Genomic DNA, 22,071 nt, shown 5'->3' on the forward strand with positions numbered 1-22,071 from the left:
GTGGCTGTTGATCCTAGTAAGGTAGAAGCCATTTTGTCATGGCAGCGCCCGACTACAGTGCGCAAGATCCAGAATTTCTTGGGACTCGCCGGATACTACCGAAGATTTGTAGAGGGTTTTGCTCGCCTGTCCGAACCTCTCACAGCTTTGATTCGGAAGAATACAGAATTTGTTTGGTCAGATAAGTGTGAGAGAAGCTTCCAAGAATTAAAGAACAGGTTGACGACGGCACCAGTGTTAGCGCTCCCAGAACCGCATAAGCCATTCGTAGTCTTCAGTGATGCGTCTAAGTTTGGGTTGGGTTGTGTCCTTATGCAGGAGGGACGGGTTGTTGCCTATGCATCTCGTTAGCTAAAGGACCATGAGAAGAATTATCCGACGCACGATTTAGAATTGGCTGCGATTGTCTTTGCTCTCAAGATCTGGCGGCACTTCTTGTATGGGGAAGCTTGCGAGGTATTTACCGATCACAAGAGCTTGAAGCATTTGTTTTCCCAGAAAAATCTGAACATGAGGCAGAGGCAATGGCTTGAGCTAATCAGTGACTATCAGTGTGAGATCAAGTACCATCTGGGGAAGGCTAATATAGTTGCTGATGCTTTGAGCCGGAAGTCGCACTTGGAAGATGATGCCGAGCCGTCAGAATTGGATTCGCTGCTTTGTGGGATGAGAAGGCTCCTTATTGAGAGTTCGTAGCAAGAAGAGATTTTATCTTCAGTTCTGGATATTCGGGTAACCGATTTTGAAGAATTGAAGACTCTTCAAAGAAAAGATCCGAAACTGTTGAATATCAGAAAAAGAGTCAGAAAATCTCGAGGGCCGTTGCATTATAGCATGGATAACGATGGGATACTTCGGTTCCGAGATCGCAGAGTGGTCCCTAAAGATTCAGAATTCAAGGAGCGGATCATGGCGGAAGCTCATGTGGCCCCTTATTCAGTTCATCCCGGCAGTACAAAGATGTATCGGGACTTGAAGAAAAATTACTAGTGGAATGGAATGAAGAAGGATGTTGCCTTATATGTTGAGAAATGCCACACATGCCGTCAAGTGAAGGCCGAGCATCAGAGACATGCAGGTATGCTCCAACCCCTCCCTATTCCTGAGTGGAAATGGGATGACATCACGATGGACTTTGTAGTGGGTTTGCCGAGAACGCCTAGTGGGAAAAATTCTGTTTGGGTGATTGTTGACCGGTTAACGAAAAGTGCTCATTTCCTGCCTGTTAATAACACCGACTCTTTGGGTAAGTTGACCCGCTTGTATGTCAAGGAGATAGTGCGGCTGCACGGCATACCAAAGAGTATAGTGTCAGATCGAGACCCGAGGTTTACGTCGCAGTTCTGGAAGAGTTTGCAGGCAGCTTTGGGTACTAAGTTGAAGTTCAGTACTGCATATCACCCGCAGACAGACGGCCAATCAGAGCGCACCATCCAGACCCTTGAAGACATGTTGCGGGCATGTGTCATGGAATTTCAAGGGAGTTGGGAAAATCATTTGCCGCTTATCGAGTTTGCATATAATAATAGCTTCCATGCAACCATTCAGATGGCTCCCTATGAAACTCTTTATGGGAGAAAGTGCAGGTCGTCCTTGTGTTGGGATGAAGTCGGGGAGAGTAGGATTATTGGACCCGAAATAATTCAAGAGATGCAAAGCCAAGTCCGGGTCATCAGAGATAAAATGGCGGCAGCTTAGAGTCGCCAGAAAAGCTACGCTGATACCAGGAGGAGAGAGTTGTCTTTTGAAGTTGGTGATTGGATTTATCTCAAAGTCTCTCCCATGAGAGGTGTTAAGCGTTTTGGTAAGAAGAGGAAGTTGGATCCGAGGTATGTCGGCCCTTTTCAGATTCTGGAGAAGGTAGGGTCCATCGCCTATAGAGTTGCTTTACCAGAGTATTTTGGGGATATTCATGATGTCTTCCACGTATCATCCCTGAAGAAGAGCTTTGGACAGCAAGAGCCACGCTTCGTCGACCCAGCGGGTATTCAGTTGCAACCGGATCTCACTTATGAAGTTGTTCCGTCGCAGATCATGGATTGGAAGGAGCAATAGTTGAGGTCCAAGACGATACCTTTGGTTAAGGTGGCTTGGGGAGATCCGTTAGCACAAGACTTCTCTTGCGAGCGAGTAGCGGACATGAGGGAGCAGTACCCATATTTGTTTGAAGGATGAAGGTATGTATCCTAATCTTGGTCACAGATGGTTTGTGTGTTTTTATGTGGCTTCTTTAAGTTGGTGGTTGATCTTGCAAATTTCGAGGATGAAATTTGTTTTTAAGGGGGGAGGATGTGATGACCCGCTTTTGCGTGTATTTTCACTATAGGGTTGTTTTTATTTTAATTAATATATTAGTTTATTTATTTTAATTTATTGCGTTTTAAAACTTGGTTTTAAATTATTTGATGTTATGTTTTATTTATTTTATTTTAGTCGTTTTACTGTTTTTAATCTCGTTTCGGTGGATGTGTTTTGTTTTCCCGGAATGAAGATTAGACCTCATCTTTTTCCTACATCTCTTTTTTTTCTTTTTTCCTTTTTTTTCTTTTTTTCCTCGTTCTTTTTCTTCTTTCTTTTTCTTTTTCTTTCTTTTCTTTTTCTTCTTTTCTTCTTCCTCCCCGTGCGTCCCGCCCGACTCTCTCTCTCTACCCTTTTTCCGTCTGTTTTCTCTCTCTACCTTTTTTCCGTCCGTACGGCACACCGCCCATACCGTTCGAACCCCCTCCCTCTGGCGCACCTCCCCACCAAATCTCAGCCCCATCCGGCCAGCCGTTTGGCCGGAAAACACCATCAAAGCCCCACGGTTTTTGGCTCGACCCGCCGCCGTCGCTCCACCTCCGGCCACCATTTTTTCACCACTTCATCACCGGTCCCTTGCCGTCCTAACCCACCCATTTTCGGCCTCCAATGGTCACCGGAACAGCTCCCATGAGCTAGTTTTCCTTTTTGGAAAATCCGACCTCTCTCCGCCGTTTCTGCCGCCACCCACGGCCAACCACCACTTCCAATAGCTTCATAATCATCTCTAGACCATTCCCTATCAATCCCAAGCCCTGGTTTGTCCCCGTTCAAAAGTGGGTATTTTACAACCCACGGCCACAGTGAATTTTCACTGTTACGTTGCTTTTCCTCCGCCGTTTGCAACACCGAGTGTTTTCTAAAAATGCCGTATAGCGCTATAAGTATTTTCCAAACCCTATTTTCAGATTTAAAAATATATTGCTCATTCAATAAATTATTGCTGCTGGTTGGTTGATTCCGGACTGAGTCCGAGGAGTTCGGGGGTCGGATAGATGGAGGACGAAGTTGCTTATTTATTTGATTTATGTTGAAGGTTTATTTTGTGCATTGATATGGCATTACATGGTGCATGCACGTGTGTTCTTGTTTAAGTATGAAAAGCCTGTGTATTGGCGTAAGTGGACTTACGGGTGCGTGTGTATCACGACCCCAAGCCGGGATGGGATATTATCCCGGTGGAGCTCCTCTGGTCACTTGGGAGCGGAATAAACTGAGTGATGTCCCCTGGGTTGTTGCTAGGCGACGACGGGAGCGGGGGCTAGGGGTTGCTTGGCTACTAACGCGCCGGGCGCGGAATTGGGCATCGCTCTACGCACCGACTCTGTGGCCCTTCGCTGGCGAGGGCTAGAGGATGCTTGGCTACAAACACGTGGGGCGTGGAACTGGGCATCGCTCGTTAGGTGTCACATGCGTAGTGATACTCTGCGGTGTGGCACTGGAGCCAGGGTGTGCGGATGACCCCTAGGGGAGGTCATGGCGCATACGGATAAAAATGGATTTTGGTTTGAGACGGTTATAAAGGCCAAATGTGACTTTTGGCGTGGTTTTTGGAAAAGATTTGTTTTTGTGGGCCAAATGGGTTTTTGGGTGTGAAAAATTATGTTTTTGGGTTTTGTGCATTGGGCATGCTTCATGCATTTTGTTTGAGTTCTATGTCTTTTTATCTGGTGGTGTTTGGGTTTTACTTACCTGCGGTACCATTTTTGATTCCGTAGCTTTTGGTGCAGGTTTTGAGGATGAGGAAGAGGTGGCTGAGCCCGAGGATGCGGCTCCTCCGGGTTGCTAATGTTATGCTTTATATTTGGTTTAAAACTATATTAGTGTTTTGTAATATTTTATTTAGGTATGTTTTAAACAGCTTGTATTACGTTAAGAAAAATTCTGGTACTTAGTTATATGACATTCGTTATCCACTACGTGTTTTTTCGTGCACATATGTTGCCTTTGCACACACTTGGCACCCGTCCTTAGGGTGGTGACCCGGGTTGTCACCATCCGGACGTCTCGATTTTCCCGCATCCGTGTGTGGGGATTTGGGGGCGTCACAATCAAGCCAAAAACTATCTGATTAGGATCACGATTCACCACTATACCTTCTATTGACTTAACTTTATAGGGTTATAATCAATACAATATCTATGAATTTCTCCCTTAGTAATCCGCTCTCTTTCTCCACTACTCGTGAATTCATGATAAATGTCATAATTGTTTTGAGTTCCACATAAATATATATATATATATATATATATACACACACACTACATAGTTAATTAGTTGGCATATGAAATTATTCAAAATGTACCATATTACCGACTAATATGACTATATATAACAAGATTTAGAATGAGAAGTAATATTATTCAATCTATATTCATAGGGCAACAAGGACGCACGTCAAAGCTCACTAACATTGTAATATAGCCCACACAACCAAAACCTTTATATACATCCCTCGATCAAGACACATGCTATGGCACATTCAAATTTGCTATATAATATAGCAATTCTTATATAAATAATCGATTGCCTTGCATGATTATTTTGAATTTATAGTACTTATGTTAGAAACAAAAGACTACATAAAATTATTATGAGAAATTTGGGAATAGAATAATGCCAAATTCAAAAAACAAAAGAATGTCATTGAGAATAATGACAAATTCAACTTATATTGTAGCTTGGTAGCATAATCAGCGGGGAATTTGAGTATTCTTGGGTATCTGAGCAAGACCTAATAAGGCCTTTCCCCCTCGTTATTTCCTGGAGGAGAATAGTTACAAGTCACAAATATACCACCACTGTCACACCTTACCCTGGCACAGCCCAGACTCGTCGTGTCCCGCCAGATAATCTGAGTGTAATGTAAGCATTCTTCCTTCACACACTTGTTAGTCTTATAGTCATAGAATGGCTTCTCATCTACCCACATCTTCACAGCCTCTAATGCTGTAAAGCCACTCCAGCCTGAAGCAATGTTCTCTGAATACGGCCCCATTGAATGCTCCAACACGCAGTCCCTCCTCTTGTTACCATAATTCTGAGCATAGTCTGCAAGGGTCTTGTTCCAAGAAATTGGACCGACACCCACTTCGGCACGAGCCGCATTGTGTGCGTTCACAAAGTCTTGGATAGAGTTTTGAGCTAGAGAAACATGAGCTAGGGTTAACCCCACCAGGCATAGGAACAGAGAAATCTTGCTTGAAAACCCCATTTCAAAGGTATTTCACTGGGTCTTGTTTATTAGGTTGAATGGAAACATATGGTTGGTTGCGGTATTTATAGGCAATATCTAGTAAATGCTATCTCCTTATTTTTCTCCCGAATGTGTCACAAATTTCTAATTATTCACAATGCAAATGCTAAGAAAAGCCTTAGCCTAATTATAGGCATTTTGAAGGCACTTCCAGATTCAGGATTTTAGGTTCTTGGGGAGAAATAGTCATATCATCGTCGTATTTATGGGAAATGGTTTGTCTGATGACCTTATCTCCCAAGCTATTTTTATCCCTTATATACTGTTCCAGACTTCTAATTATGTACAATGCAAATAAAAGCTAACTTCAAGCTAGATAGGATTATTCGAGGCTTTATCAGGTGTCTTAAAAACAGTTTTTTTTTTTTTTTTTTTTCATTTTCTCCCTTCAAGTTTACGTAGGGTTTTGCTTGTGTGATGTACCATGATTAAACACCTTTTCTCATAAACAAATTATTCACTCAAAATCCAAGAGTGATATTTAGGAAATCGCATACAAGAATAAATCGGTACAGGTTCATGATGTCCAAGTAAAAGATGCAATTACCTTCATTGATCAGGAGAATACATTTCAGCAAAACCACAACCCCATCAGCAATCAAACTAGATTATGAATCTGCGTTATAACTTATAAGCAATAAAGGAGAGTAAGGGATAGAAGATCGAGTTGCTCAACCAAAATTTTATTTATTGCATAATATATGAGACTATGCTAATTTAATTACATAAAGTATTTTTTATTTAATAAATTTAACAATTCCTTGAGCAATTTGCAGCTTACGACTTTGTTAGACTAGTTTACCTGCCTTAAGGCTGTCGATCTTGATGGTCTGTCACATGCAGAGATCTAACCGGGATGCGAAGTGCTTAATTCTCTCATCTTTATAGTAGGGTCAGCTCAATGGTAAGGCCATTTAGGTCATTGCCTAAGGCCCTCACCCTATGTAAGGCCCCCAAAATTAAAAATGAGATTTTTTTTTTTTTAAAACCATTTCATTAAATAAAATTTTAAATAACTTTAATATTTTTCAATGTGTGCAGGCCCCCATAATACTAAATTTAATATTTAATACAATGAATTATTTTTATTTTAAATATTTTTTAAGATCTTGCTAAATTGAGGTACAAAATTTACATTGAGACCTCATTTTAAGTTGTTGTATTAAATATAAATTCAAAAAAAAACTTTATTTAAAAATTTTAAATAAAATCTCATTTTGTTGAAAATTTTGAAAATATTCTATATAATAATTTATATTTTATTGTATTATAATTATGAATGACTAACTTAAATTTCGCCTGGTGGGCATATAGTAGAGGATGTCAAAGCTGTGTTAAGAGAAAGAAGGCCATGGAAGATTCAGTTTATAAAAAGAGAAAGGAAATGAAGTTGCACATTTGTTAGCAAAAAAAGCTTTATTAGTTGAGCAGGATCAGATTTGGATTGATGAGTGTCCAAACTTTATATCTATACAAGTTTGTAAGGAGTCATATTGTACTGGTGATTCTTAATTTTGATGAATATACGAGGTTACTTTTCAACAAAAGAAAAATTGCCTTAGGCCTCAGTTTGTATTGAGTCGCCCTGCTTCATAGGTTTCTCATATGTAGATCAGTTGCAAAACTTCAAACCTTATAAAGCTGCTTTCTTTCTTAGGTTTTTTTTTTTTACGAGTAGTGGGATTCCTCTCACTTATGATTTAAAGAATTTCAATATATATGTTAAAACTGTAATGGGAATTATGCTGCAGCGATTTGAGGTTCTTGATTTGCTTGCTGCTGAACTGATATACATGAACAGGAAAACAACTGCACGCTTTCACCTGGATGCAATTTTCACATAAACATAGGAAAGCCATAGCACTAAACAACTGAAGGCAATGTCAGGTCATACCGACAGTAACTATTTGTCTTTCCAAGTTGCACGAGCTTCTTAGCTTCCTTCATTTTGGACTCCATAACCAGTCCATCCACCACCAGCTGCAATAACGAAACATCAACCAAGAAACTTCTTCTGAAAATCTCCTTGCACAATTCAAAGGCGAGGCCCAGCTCACCCTTCTCACAAATATAGGGAACAACTATCTCGAAAGTCCTTTTACCTGGGGCACCCTTTCTCTCTCCTATATTATCGTACCACCACTTAGCTTCCTCCAAGTTTCCCTCGTTAACGTATCCTTCAATCACAGCATTGAAACTAAACGCGTTGGGCTTGACTTCTCTGGTCTTCATTTCTTCCATTAACTCGACTGCCACTATGGTTTTCTTCTGTGATGCCAATCCAATCAACTTTGCATTATAGCTCCTAATGTCAGGATCAATGTTAGTCTTCTTCATTCTATCCCATATGTTTTCACCATCCAAAAAACGACCCTTTCCGTATAACCCATTCAAAAGCGTATTGAAAGTAAACAAATCTGGCTCCACACCATGCGTCTGCAACTCATCCAGCATTGAAACGGCCGAATCAAACCAACCCATGTGACAAAATGCCTTAATAGCTGTATTATAGGAGACCAAATCTGGTTCTATGGACAGTTTCGTTGGCAACTCCTTAAAAAGCTCATTAACCAAATCAAACTTCTTCGAGTTCACACAAGCTCCTAAAAGTGCATTGAACGAAAGAATAGTCTGGCTGCAACTTCTCTCTGGCATTTCATCAAACAGTCTTTTGGCATGATAGAACATGCCTGATTTTCCGTATAATGAGATCAGCCGGACCGTGAAACCTTCTTTAGAGATATCCTCATACTTCTTTTGGTCTTCAAGGATCTCCTCGATCCATCTGAAGCGTTTTGCCTTGGCGAGCCGGCGGACCATGTCTTCATAAATACCAGCTCGGGTGCGAAAACGACGAAGCTCGGAGGACTTCTTGAACTTGTGGACGAGGAGCTCGAGGTTGCGTTCTCTGTAGAGATCATTTGCAATGGATTTTATGCTAGTTGTTGATTCAGGTTGGAGAAAAGTGGAGAAAGAGCGGCGAACAATGCCAGAAAACCACATCGTTCATGCTTGTTGGGGAGTTTTGGGGTTTGGAAGACAGGAAGCGGACGGAAGGAGCTAAAAATGAGGCAAGGATTTCGGCTATTTCTCTCTTTCCTTTTTATCACGATTCTCTTAGCTATATAATCCAAGGATAAATACTTTTAATTCACAAAAATAATCTAAACGATTTCATAAAAATAAATTTATAAATTAATATAATTTAATATTGTACATCATATTACCATTATAAAGTAATTTTTATTATATAATAAATTTAATATATTACGGAAATCAATATCAACTTAAGAATTGACTTTTGTGAAATTTATTTATACTTCACTCTCTTCACCACTTCTCTAATCTATATGTAATTACAATTCAAAATCCTCTCTTCAAATAGTAAAAACTAACTATGTTGAATTTCAAAATCATCACAATTAATCTCAAACCAATCATTAATATAATCTTCAACAGTTGAAAGTTAAACCTATCTCAACCTACTTTATACATCCAAACACATATCTCTAATTATTTTATACATTCAAACATATCTTAATAGGATTTATAAAATACTACTATTTACAAATCATCTGAGATCACCTAAGTATCCAAACCAAACCTAGAGGCTGTTTATAGTGGCAATATATGCTTGAGATCAACTTGATCTATAAATATTGTAACTCTAGAGTTAAATAAATTAGTACCTAACAAGATTTTATAATATTTATTGACCAATTAATAAAATCTAAGAAAATTACTAGAATAATTATAAATATTATCGAAATCAATTTTTATATATTTAGATGGATAAAAAGAGAAATATTTTAATCACAAAAGAATTGCATAAAAGTAAACCACAAACTGTTTAATATGATATATCATACTGTAAAATTATTTTTATTGTAAACTAGGTTTAACAAATTTTATGAAATCATATTAGTTTGTGAATGTACTTTCTTATAGTTTTTTTGTATTTGTAGTAGTTCTTATACAAAAATGATGGGCTAAGTGGACTAGAGACACAGGGAAACAGAGTTAGAGTTGGTAATAACGAAGTTACAAACACCAAACCAATGCCATCATGTGCCCAGCGCTTACCCAGAAACATGCTCCATTGCTCCCAAACAACAAGACTTAAAACTTCATTAATTATATATTGGTGTGAAAATAACAAATTCATACACAACAAACAAAATACAAAGGGGAAAAAAGGGACCCATAACCACAGACAAAATGGGGAAATTGATCCAGTTGATCATTTTCAAAACCTGATCATGAATGAAGGCAGAAGATAAGTGATGAAAGAGAGAAAAAGAATGCTATGAACACCATGCTATATGCTGACACACTCAAATCTACAGAAAGATGAAACAATCCAAGGAGATAAGAGGATTGTCAATGTCCTCCTCCATGGGAATGGAGTCCATGTCATGATCAGAGACTGCTTTTCCAACTGCAACCTCATCAATTTTGGAACCAACTCTGTGGATTTGCATCTCCCTATTCCTCAAATAAGGGCGTCGGCGGCTTGAATTGCTTGGACTTGCTGGCCTAAGTGTTTCATTCCTCACAGATGATGGCACAGAACTCACAGTGTTAGACCTCAAGCCAACCATACGCTTTGAATGACTTTCTATAGAGGTGTTTGTCAAAAAAGCTCTATATCTATCACCATTGTATCTCCAGCTTGGAGAGGGTGACCTCTGAATTCTGTTTGGTACAGAATATGCAGGACTCGACCCCTCGGGCTCCCTCCGAAAACTCTTCTGCCGGGGTAGAGGTGTTGGTGAGCTTGACCGGACTCTCTTCTGTGGTGTAGAGCTAGCAACCTTCTTTGGGATTGAATGTTTCACCGGTGCCACCATTGGTTTTGACACCAAGTCTGGCTTTTGGGCATAAACTTTAGCAGGCGAGAACAAAATAGCATTTTCCCTGATTGAATTGATACGTACAATATGTGGGTTCGCCTTAACACACGACCACAAGAACTCGCTGGAGAACGATCTGTCTTTCGAGCTCAAGACCGAAGATGCACTCGATGACAACGATGAGCACGAGCTGGCAGTGGTGCTACCGGCGGTGCAAGAGAGGGAAGAAGTGGAAGATGTTGAAGTAGGAGGGGAAGGGGGAGACGGAGAAATCTTGTTAGAGTACTGATGAGGAATGGGAGTTTTAGGAGCTTGTGAGATCACAAGCTTGTCTTGGACATGCTTGAACTCTTCAAGGGAATGTTTCTTGGGTCTACATGTGCTAATGCAAGAACCCATTTTGATGGATTTTGATTCAGATGCTAGCAAACGAGAAAAATGAGTACCGCAGGCCTGCATGTAGAACAAAGTGACAAATTTATATATACAAAAGCCCGGATTTGTATTTGAAAAGGGAAAGGGAAAAAAAAGTGGAAGGATGGCTTTTACTTTTCAGACAGTTTGAATTTGATTGCCGGGTATGAAACCCGTTGCACAACGGTTGTCTTGTGAAGGGGAAATGATGCTCGCTTCTTAACTTTCATCATTTCCCAGTGGGAATAGAAGATTAAAGGGTGGCTCATTGTATTTCAGTAAGAGCCACCTTTCCTTTGAGCTTAGCCTTCTGCACCAACCAACTAGAACCCAGATTTATGACCGAATTCAGTGATGAAATATGCAGAAGCAAGCAAACGATTATCTGATTAGAGTCTAGACACTTTGGTGTGCCAAATCACTTTCTCTTTTGAATTACAATATTCTGACTCGTTTTCCTTTTCTTTTTTCTTTTTTTTTTTTTTCTTTTTTAATGAAGGCTTCCTTATCAGAAAATACTATGGTCCATGCACATATCTCTAAGTTTATGGGCCTAGAAATTAAAAATAAAAACAAAAACTAGCAAAATATATAGATAGTTTTAGAGGCTTCGCATATGTGATGTGGGCTTATCAAGGCTTCGGCTATGTTTCATTAGAACTGTTACCTCAGCCCATTTCTCAAGATAAATGAACCTTAGCCCGTTCTGCCGCAGGCTTAACATCCAAATAGGACCTTTTCGTTTGCTATTTAATTTTTCAGTTTTTTCTAACCGGTAAAAGGGTTGAATATTGACAAGAATAATGCTATGTATAAATTAAGAACGTATTGAAAATTTTTATTTTTAATTTAAAAAATAAATAAAATGTGCAAATTATATTCAGTCATTTTGAAAAAAAATGAAACTCACAATAAAAAAAATGGCTTGCACAACATAGGCGTACAAAAATAATATGCAATTTAAGCTGTCATATATAATTTAATCTAAGTATCCTTCTTTTAAGTTTACTGATAAAAAACATATTAAACTACTACTTCTCTCAAAAGTTAATTCGAAATCTTTGTTCTTATATCATATAAAATAATTATTTATTTTAAAAATTTAAACTAATGGAAAAAAAAAGATTTTGATTATTTAGGTTTGGTGCTAACAAAATGACATGTTTCTATTCAATTTGACAAAAAAAAAAAAGGTTTTTACATTACTTCAGTTGGGATTACCTAGTTTTTTTTCATCATCTGAGGTTTGTTCCGAGGCAGAAAAGTGACAATTAGTGTAATCAATACAATCTTATCTGCCCACAAGATTTTTTTTTTTTTTTTAATAAAAAATCCATCTTATCTTTTAGCCAAATTTAGATTCTTTTGTTTTTTATTTTGGGACCAAAAGGAGTACGATTCTTCTCAGGTATCTTGCTGCCGTCCTGTCTTGGGCATGAGCCATAATGAGATTTGAAAAGCTGGGCCAGCTTGCTTCTTTTCTTTCCATCTTCTTCTTTTGCTTCTTTTCTGCAGTGTTTTACAAGTTAATTAATTGTTCTACCACTTCTAGTGCGTATCCTGCTCAAACTCCCATTGGCCTCCCTCTCTCTCTCTCTCTCTCTCTCTCTCTCTCTCTCTCTAAGATGGAACACCTTTTAATTCTGAGTAGATGTAATCTTTGCCAAACATTGATCGAAAAATGCATATGAGGGTATCCAAAATCTGATCAAAGATACCCATTTCATTTCACGTTGGAAATGGTTAACAAGAAAAGAAGAAAGGAAAGAACAAAAAAAAAAAGACCACAGGCAAATTAGGCAATAGGCATTAATGTCACCACCGATTGATAGTATGATGCCAGGTGGTCCAACCTTGGGCTCCTGCCTCGTGGCATCTCCAATGTCATTGTCCAGATGACCTCAGTAAACATGAACAAGCCCACTTAAGTCTAACATGTCCCTACTTTGAAAACGATTTCAACCACAAACATGAACAAGCCCACTTGCGTCTAACATGTCCCTACTTCGAAAACGACTTCAACCTCAAACATGAACAAGCCCACGTGCGTCTAACATGTCCTACTTCGGATACGATTTCAAGTTTTCAACCTCATTCTATTCGTCTTTAGGTTTCTTATTCCAAGTTTATGCAAGATGGTTCACTAAACAAAGCAAGTAATTTGCAGCAAAAATACCGACTATAAGCCCATAATCATGACTCGAAATGATTACAAGCAGATCAAGATTGACATATTTTCAGTAATGAAAGGAAGGGTGCATTAATAGGTTTGATCTCATGTCAAATGGAATCCGTGGAACTAACCATATGTGTTATAACTCAAAAGAAGATTTTAAATGAGAATTGCTACATACTCAAAATGATTATATAAAAATAAACTTATAAATTGATATAATTTTATATAATCCGTTAAATTTATTTTATAATAAAAATAATTTTACAATTTAATGTATTATATCAAATCACGTCAATTAGTAAATTTATTTTTATATAATTTTTTCATCACATCACGTCCAAAAGGAATAGAAATTGGCAGGCTAAGTATGCCATCATCAAGATTCACCTTTTGGCTCCTATTTCAACAAATCATTAACAAAGAATATTGGGTGCGAACTCTGTGATAATGAACAAACAACTGCCAACAAACCCATACGAGTAAATGTGAACATCAGTTGAACTGTTGAAGATGCCCCTCCTCCCTCCTCTCCCCAAACACCACCCCCCCTCCTCCCTCCTCACCCCCCCCCCCCCCCCCCCCCCCCCCCCGGGGCACGCCCGCCCAAAAAAACAAAAAACAAAACACATGAAAGTATGAACATCGGTTAACTTTCAAATCCTTTTCTATGTGCCCTCAACATTTTAGATTCGTAGAAGATTGTATGGCCCAATAACAAACTGAGGAGTTAAGTCACTTTTGGAGGACCAGAAGAGTTTTGGACCACTTGAATTAAATGACATGCCCATATATATATAAAATATATATTTGTGGGTGTGTGTTGCGTTTTCCTATATGGGCATAACACGTATATGGGCATGATTAAAAATTACTTCAACGTGTCACACCAATTGGCGTAACTGAGGATGATTATATAATTTACCATTTTCACAGTAATGGTGCATAAACCACACACGCAATGGTGTATGATGTGTATTTAATTTATAATATTTATGAGCAGTGCAAGGATTTTAAGTAAATGAATCTGACAATAGCAGTAGACAACAAATCATTAAAATGCCAATTCTATACAACACAAACTATACAAGGATTTGTCCTGTGGAAAAGCCTGAGAAACAACTACAAACACTGAACAAGACACCCTTGAATTGCCATAAAAACACATCAAACGTCAAAATTCAAGCACACTTCAAGGAAATTCATTTATAATGACCAGTAACAGCATCATCTACGTAACATAACAAGAAAATGACGAAAAACAAGATAGCAACAGCAGAGAACAGGTAGGAGGCAGCTTTAATGCATTGCCAACAGTAAGATCGTCTCTGAGGATGGTGGAGTCCAAGGCAATGGTGGTAGTACTACATGCCTGCATTCTTTCTGCCGTATGATGAATTGGGCTGTGTCGCAACCTTTGAGGAGCTGCTAGAGTAGTTTTTAGACTTGGTAATGGAAACTCCTGAGGAAGAACCACCACAAGAACAGAAAAGAGAGGTAATGATTTGGACAATAGAATCAAACATCATTCTTTTAACTAACCTCCTCTTTGCTGGAATTACACTTCCTTTCTTTGGTGTAAAACATGGTTGCGTCTTGGCCACAACCGCTTCTTCCTCATGATCAATTGAGTTCATCCCCTCAACCACCTCTCCTATGGTCTTGGCCTTCGTTTGTTCACTCTGGTTCTGCTTCACCAACAGTCTCTCTCCTGGCTTTTCTCTGCCTATCTTCGGCCTCTTCTCAAAGACTCCTACAACCAATTAGAACCTAGATTTATGACCCAATTCAGTGATGAAATATGCAGAAGCAAGCAAACGATTATCTGTTTAGAGTCTCGACACTTTGGTGTGCCAAATCACTTTCTCTTTTGAATTGCAATATTTTGACTCGTTTTCCTCTTCTTTTCCTTTTTTTTCAATGAAGGCTTCCTTATCAGAAAATACTATGGTCCATGCACATATCTCTAAGTTTATGGGCCTAGAAATTAAAAATAAAAACAAAAACTAGCTAAATATATAGATTGTTTTAGAGGCTTCGTATATGTGATGTGGGCTTTATCAAGGGTTCGGCTATGTTTCATTATAACTGTTACCTCAGCCCATTTCTCATGATAACTGAACCTTAGCCCGTTCTGCTGCAGGCTTAACATCCCAATCGGGCCTTTTAGTATGATATTTAATTTTTTTAACCTGTAAAATGGTTGGATGTTGAGAAGAGTAATGCCAACTATAAGCTTTCATCGTATTGAAAATGTTTCATTTTTCTTTTAAAAAAATAAAATGTGCAAATCACATTCTCAGTCTTTTTGAAAAGAAATGAAACTCATAATAATAATAATAATAATAATAAATGGCTTGCACATCCTAGGCGTGCACAAATAATATGCAATTGCTACTGTCATAGTATAATTTAATTTAAATATCTTTCTTTTAAATTTACAGATAAAAAAAAACATGTTAAACTAGCACTTATCTCTAAAGTTAATTCAAAAAATCTCTACTCCTGTACTATATAAAATAATTATGTCTCAAAAATTTAAACTAATGGGAAAAAAAATAGATTTTGATTATTTAGGTTTGGTGCTAACAAAATGACATGTTTCTATTCAATTTGACCAAAAAAACAAAAAAAAAAGGTTTTTAGATTATTGGGATTACCTAGTTTTTTTCATCATCTAGTTTGTTCCGAGGCAGAAAAGTGACAATTAGGTGTGGTTTAGATAGTGAAATGAGATAGATAGTTTTAGATAAAAGTTAAAAGTTGAATAAAATATTATTATAATATTATTTTTTAATTTATTATTATTTTAAATTATTTTAAATTTTAAAAAAATTAAATTATTTATTATATTTTATGTATAAATTTAAAAAAATTATAATAATAAGATGAGATGAAACATTCTCACCGCCTAAACGGACAGTGTAATCAATACAATCTTATATGCCCATGAGACTTTTTTAATCAATCTTATCTTTTGGCGAAATTTAGATTCTTTTTTTTTTTTTTTTTTTTTTGGTGGGGGGGTCCAAAAGGATTTTGATTCGTCTCAGGTATCTATCCTACTGCCGTCCTTTCTTGGGCATGATCTATAGAATGAGATTTGAAAAGCTGGGCCCGCTTGTTTCTTTCTTTTCATCTTCTTCTTTTGCTTCTTTTCTGCAGTGTTACAGCTAATTAACTTGTTCTGCCACTTGTGCGTATCCTGCTCAAACTCCCATTGGCCTCTCTCTCTCTCTCTCTCTCTCTCTCTCCTGCAGTGTTACAGCTAATCGTTACACCACTTACCGATTTGATAGTAAGATTTCAGGTGGTCCAACCATGGGCTGCTGTCTCATGGCATCTCCAATGTCATTGTCCAGAAGACCTTAGTAAACATGAACAAGCCCACTTGCGTCTAAATGTCACAACTTCGAACACGATTTCAACCTCAAACATGAGCAAGCCCACGTGCGTCCTACTTTGCAAACGATTTCAACCTCATTACATTCGTCATTAGATTTCTTATTCCAAGTTTATGCAAGATAGTTAACTAAACAAAGCAAGTAATTAATTTGCAGCAAAAATACGACTATAAGCCCATAATCATGACTCGAAATTATTACAAACAGATCACGATTGACATATTTTCAGTAATGAAAGAGAGAGTGCATTAATAGGTTTGATCTCATATCATGTGGAATCCATGGAACTAACCATGCATATATGTGTTTAACTCAATGATCATGTTGAGATTTTAAATAAGAATTGCTACAAATATAAAAAAGATTATATAAAAATAAACCTACAAACTAACATGATTTCATATAATCCGTTAGATTTACTTTATAATAAAAATAATTTTACAATTTAATGTATTACATCAAATCACATTTTTTCGTAAATTTATTTTTATATATTCTCTTCATCATATCACGTCCTGAATAATATGACATGGTTGGAAATAGTTGCAGGACAAAAGGCACTCGAAATTGGCAGTGCAAGTATGCCATCATCAAGAATGTTCACCTTTTGGCTCCTATTTCCACAAATCATTGGTGAAGAACATTGGGTGCAAACTCTGATAACTATTAGTGTATAAGATTATTTTAAATCTTCTTGATCACATGTAAGTACGTGCAGCATAGTTAAGATGTTAAACACTGTAAATATAAATACTTTGTTTTATTTTTATGATGGAATAATATTCTCAATTTTCACTTTCTCGATTCTTCTATACTGAATATTGCCTTTCTTTCATCGTGGTATCAGATGAAAATAAACCATAACCCTAGGGTTTCATTTTCTCAGTGCCCCACATGAGTAAATGTGAACACACCCATATGAGTAAATGTGAACATCAGTTGAACTATTGAAGATGCCCCTCCCCCCTCACCCACGCCACACCCCCCCCCCCCCAAACATGTGTTTACATCGATCGAAGTTTTTCAATTCCCTTTCTATATCTGTCCCTATCGACACTTTAGGATTCGCAGAAGATTGTATGGCCCCACAACAAACTGAGGAGTTAAGTCACTATTGGAGGACCACCAGAGTTTTGGACCACTTGAATTATATGACAATGCCCATATATGCATTGCGTTTACCTATATGGGCATTGTTAGGAATTTGGACCTTCCAAATTCACTCCCCTAAGATCTACCCTTTGCAGGAGTAACAAAAAAAAATAGAGAAATAATAACAACACAAGAAATTTACGTGGAAACTTTTTTTTTTTACGTGGAAACTCCAAAACAGGAGAAAAACCACTAGACCCAGAGAAGAAAATTCACTATGCAAAAAATTGTTACAATCACATAATTTCTCTCCTCACCCCAAACACACCCACAAAGCTTTCCCCACTAGAAAAACTTTAACTCACAGCTCTTCCCATTTTACAAAAATGGACAACAGAGGAATTTAACTAGAGTCAAAAGTTACTAACTAAGCATTTGATTGGTGCACTTAAATTAAGAGACTAAGCCTTTTATTTATAAACCTTGAGAGCTTACTCCTTCCCATTTTCCATCCATGTGGAACTAACCAAAGGAGCAAAAAGTCCAACAGGCATAACACGTATATGGGCATAACACGAATATGGGCATAATTAAAAATTACTTCCATGTGTCACACCAATCGAGGATGATTATATAATTACCATTTTACACACTAGACTTTCTTTTTCCAATTGTCGAACACAGTAATGGTGCATAAACCACACACACCATGGTGTCTCATGTGTATTTAATTTATAATATTCATGAACAGTGCAAGAATTTTAAGTAAATGAATCTGACAATAGGACCCTTGAATTGCCATAAAAACACATCAAACATCAAAATCCAAGCAAACTTTAAGGAAATTCATTTATAATGACTAGTAACAGCAACATCTACCATAACAAGAAAATGACGAAAAACATGACAGAAACAACAGAGAACACGTAGGAGGCAGCTTTAAATGCATTGCCAACAGTAAGATCGTCTCTGAGGATGGTGGATTCCAAGGCAACGGTGGTACGTACTACATGCCTGCATTCTTTCTGCCGTATGATGAATTGGGTTGTGCCACAATCTTTGAGGAGATGCTAGAGTAGTTTTTAGGCTTGGTAATGGAAACTCCTGAGGAAGAACCACCACAAGAACAGAGAAGAGAGGCAATGAACTGGACAATGGAATCAAACATCATTCTTTTAACTAACCTCCTCTTTGCTGGAATCACACTTCCTTTCTTTGGTGTAAACCATGGTTGTGTCTTGGCCACAACCGCTTCTTCCTCATGATTACTTGAGTTCACCGCCTCAACCACCTCTCCCGTTGTCTTGGCCTTCATTTCCTCACTCTGGTTCTGCTTCACCAACAGTCTCTCTCCTGGCTTTTCTCTGCCTATCTTCGGCCTCTTCTCAAAGACTCTTACAAAGTTTTAAACCTCTCTCTCTGTCTCTCTCCCCCTATCACCTTATGCTTCAACTTATAGTCGTTAACTTTTCAAGCCATGAAAAACGCGTAGAAGGGGGGGGATAACGCGTAAGAGATTCAAAGTCGTTTAGAAGCGGACAAAATCAAGAATATAAAGTGGATTAGGCATTGATAGGGCACCTCAATGAAAATCAGGTTGCTTTAACATCTTTTTGCATGGATATCACTACAAAAAAAAAAAAAAAAATTACCATTTGTGAACCATTATAGTCTATAGAGGACGAAAATTACGATCAAAACATACTTATTTTAATAGAAAATAATCATTTTTATAACTAATCATAACTAAATAGTTTTCTTATAGTGTTTAGACGTTTATAATTCATGGCTTGGCTTTTTACCTTCAAATGTTTCGAAGCATCCTCCACAGTTGGCAATTGAAAAATACTTCAGTAACAAATAGAATATTCAAAAATAAATTCATAAAAAATATATAATAAATCATATTAAATTATATCAGATTATTTATATATAATTCTTTTGTAAAAAAAAAAAAGTTATCTTTTACTTATATATAATTAACAATTATATATTGTGAAAAAAAAACTCAAAAGTAATTTATCTTTTACTTATAATCCTCTCTAAGCATTCAACAAGCTTGATTTATGTAATTTCTATATAAAGGGGGGCGTATTTTTTTAATGAATGTAACAAAAGGGAAGTAGCTGCTGAGAAAAAAACAAAAGGGAAGTAGCCTTCTGCAGACATGAGATGAGACATTTTAAATTCAACACTCAGAGACAGATAAACTCTCGGTCTTTTTGACAGTTCAGAATCATAGGACACCCTGGCCAGTCCACCAAAACTGATAACAAAAGTAAAGAGCACCAAATAAAAATAAAAGGTGATGCGACAAGAACAGATAAATGACCGATGAAATCTGACCGATGAGTGTAATTTAATATTTTTAAATTTTTTCTTTTTATTTCAATTATTTTTTATATATTTTTAAATTCTTTTAAAAAAATATAAAAAAATATCAATTCACTAATACTCATTTTCTTAATCATTAAATAAAAAAATAAAAAATTACAATCAATCACTTTTATAGATCATTTTTATCAATTCAAATAATATTTTTCAAAAATAGAAGCCTTGCAAAATAGATTATTGATATCCTTATAAAAAAAAGAGTAATATTACATATAGTCACTTTTATATACTTTATATACAATTCACTGATATGATTAACTCCATTAATATTTTTTAATACTCAACTAATTATATTAATGAATTATATAAAAATAATTAGACATAGAAATTTTGTAAAGAAAATGAAATTTTCAAGCATGCTGTAGTTCCTAGTATGGGTGTCAAATCGTGTCAACGGGTCATGTTCATGTCGTGTCAAAGCATGTATATTATACTATATAGGTAAACCCTAACCCGACCCATTAAGCTTATCGTGTCAAAATCTCAACCCCTAACACGACCCATTAACATAATATGTCGTGTCGTGTCAACCCGTTTTGACCCATTAATGAATATTACTAAATAGGTTGATACGACACAATACGACCCGTTTCAATTTAACCTATTTGAGTTGATTAAATTTAACATAATTTTTCTATAAATGTTAAAATCACAATATCTATAAAAATTATAAAACTAACTACAAATCTAAAATTACAATATAAATAATAAAAATATCGAAATTAAAATTCTAACAATTTTACTTTTGGGTAGAAGGGTATAATCGTAACTTTAACTTTCTTAACGTATCATAACGGGTCAAAATGAGTTGACCCATTATCAACCCATTAAGCAATCATGTCTTAATGGGTAAATCCGTTTTGACCTTAACTCGCTATTATCGTGTTGTGTTCGTATTGGATTAACAAGTCATGTAACATATTATCACCCTTAATTTCTAATTGTGTCCATTACTCTGGGGGGGGTGTATATGAGACAAGACATGTATAGATGTGACATATATGTTCAGATTATAAATTTACAACTATTTTATAATTTTACGTTAAAAGAAATCACATTGTCACCGTTAAGGCCGGCCCCAAAGTCAAAACTAAATTGCCATAACAAAATGGATATTCTTTCATAAAAATAAAATAAAAACTATTTTTTTCACTTTTTTTATCATAGAATCCACATTTTCACAGAATAAAGTAATACTCATTGGAACAGTTTTTTTTCTTTTTTTCTTTTTTTTTTTTATGACCAATGATCGCAAATTACCAATGATTTGCTGGCACAAAAACGTTGTTAGGGTAGATAACAACATTAATGACATAATTTATCTACATCTAATTGGAATTGTAAATACATTATTTCTTGTGGTACAAATTATAATTATAAAAAGACTAAGTGCATCAGCATGTTTGGAATTGCGGTGTGAAATATAAGTTGCTCAAATAATAAATTCTATTATTAAAAAATTATTTATTATTTGATAACAATATGTTTAAAACACTTTTAAACACATTATATTTGTTTGGGAACAAATTAAAAAATATTTTCTAAGATAGAAATGATAATTATTTGATTTCTTAAAAATTATGACCATATCATTGAAAGTTTGAAAATTGTAATTATCTTAAAGTTGTATGAGTATTTTTGTCTAATGATAGTCTTTTTAAAATTTAAATTACATTCTGCATTATTTAGAAAATCATATTTTAGGAAAAGCATTAAAATGTATTTTTTAGCTTATTTGAGAATAAAAAGTACTCTAATATGTAACACCCAAATAATCCAATTTTTCTATTAAAGAGGTTTTAATCCTATTTAAGTACTTTTTAATACTCATAACACAATTTCAAATGGACACTAGATCTCTTACATTTTTTATAAGTGGAATGTTTCCACATCAATAATAATTTGTTATATATCACAATTAGCAGATTTTCAAATAATTTTTTTTTTCAATGATATGCAATACCAAGATACTACAAAATTGTCATAGGGATAAATTGTAGGTTAGATTTAGGTGCGGTTTGAATAATGACTTGAGATAAAATTAATAGAAATGAAAGTTAAAAGTTAAATAAAATATTATTTTTTAATATTATTATTGTTTTAGCTAGAACTTGAAAAAATTGAATTGTTTATTATATTTTATGTGAAAATTTGAAAAAGTTGTAACGATAAAATGAAACGTTTCTT

At 36.1% G+C, this 22,071-nt stretch overlaps 3 protein-coding genes across 3 annotated transcripts; all 3 read right to left on the minus strand.

Annotated features, from left to right (window-relative positions):
- Positions 1-4,638: 4,638 nt before the first annotated feature.
- On the minus strand, positions 4,639-18,418 carry LOC122299909 (basic form of pathogenesis-related protein 1-like). Its single transcript, XM_043110392.1, has 3 exons — positions 18,408-18,418; positions 10,337-10,340; positions 4,639-5,533 (listed from the first exon to the last, which is right to left on the minus strand). The coding sequence occupies exon 3, from the start codon at positions 5,510-5,512 to the stop codon at positions 5,033-5,035; it is 480 nt and encodes a 159-aa protein (XP_042966326.1). The 5' UTR covers positions 5,513-5,533; positions 10,337-10,340; positions 18,408-18,418; the 3' UTR covers positions 4,639-5,032.
- Positions 7,248-8,655, minus strand: LOC122299908 (pentatricopeptide repeat-containing protein At3g13160, mitochondrial-like). Its single transcript, XM_043110391.1, has one exon. The coding sequence runs from the start codon at positions 8,555-8,557 to the stop codon at positions 7,418-7,420; it is 1,140 nt and encodes a 379-aa protein (XP_042966325.1). The 5' UTR covers positions 8,558-8,655; the 3' UTR covers positions 7,248-7,417.
- On the minus strand, positions 9,895-10,806 carry LOC122299623 (probable serine/threonine-protein kinase dyrk2). The gene has a single exon (XM_043110011.1). It carries the CDS (start codon positions 10,804-10,806, stop codon positions 9,895-9,897), a length of 912 nt encoding a protein of 303 aa, XP_042965945.1.
- Positions 18,419-22,071: the final 3,653 nt, after the last annotated feature.

This window comes from Carya illinoinensis, chromosome 16 (genome assembly GCF_018687715.1).
Source record: "Carya illinoinensis cultivar Pawnee chromosome 16, C.illinoinensisPawnee_v1, whole genome shotgun sequence".
In the NCBI taxonomy this organism is placed as follows: domain Eukaryota; kingdom Viridiplantae; phylum Streptophyta; class Magnoliopsida; order Fagales; family Juglandaceae; genus Carya; species Carya illinoinensis.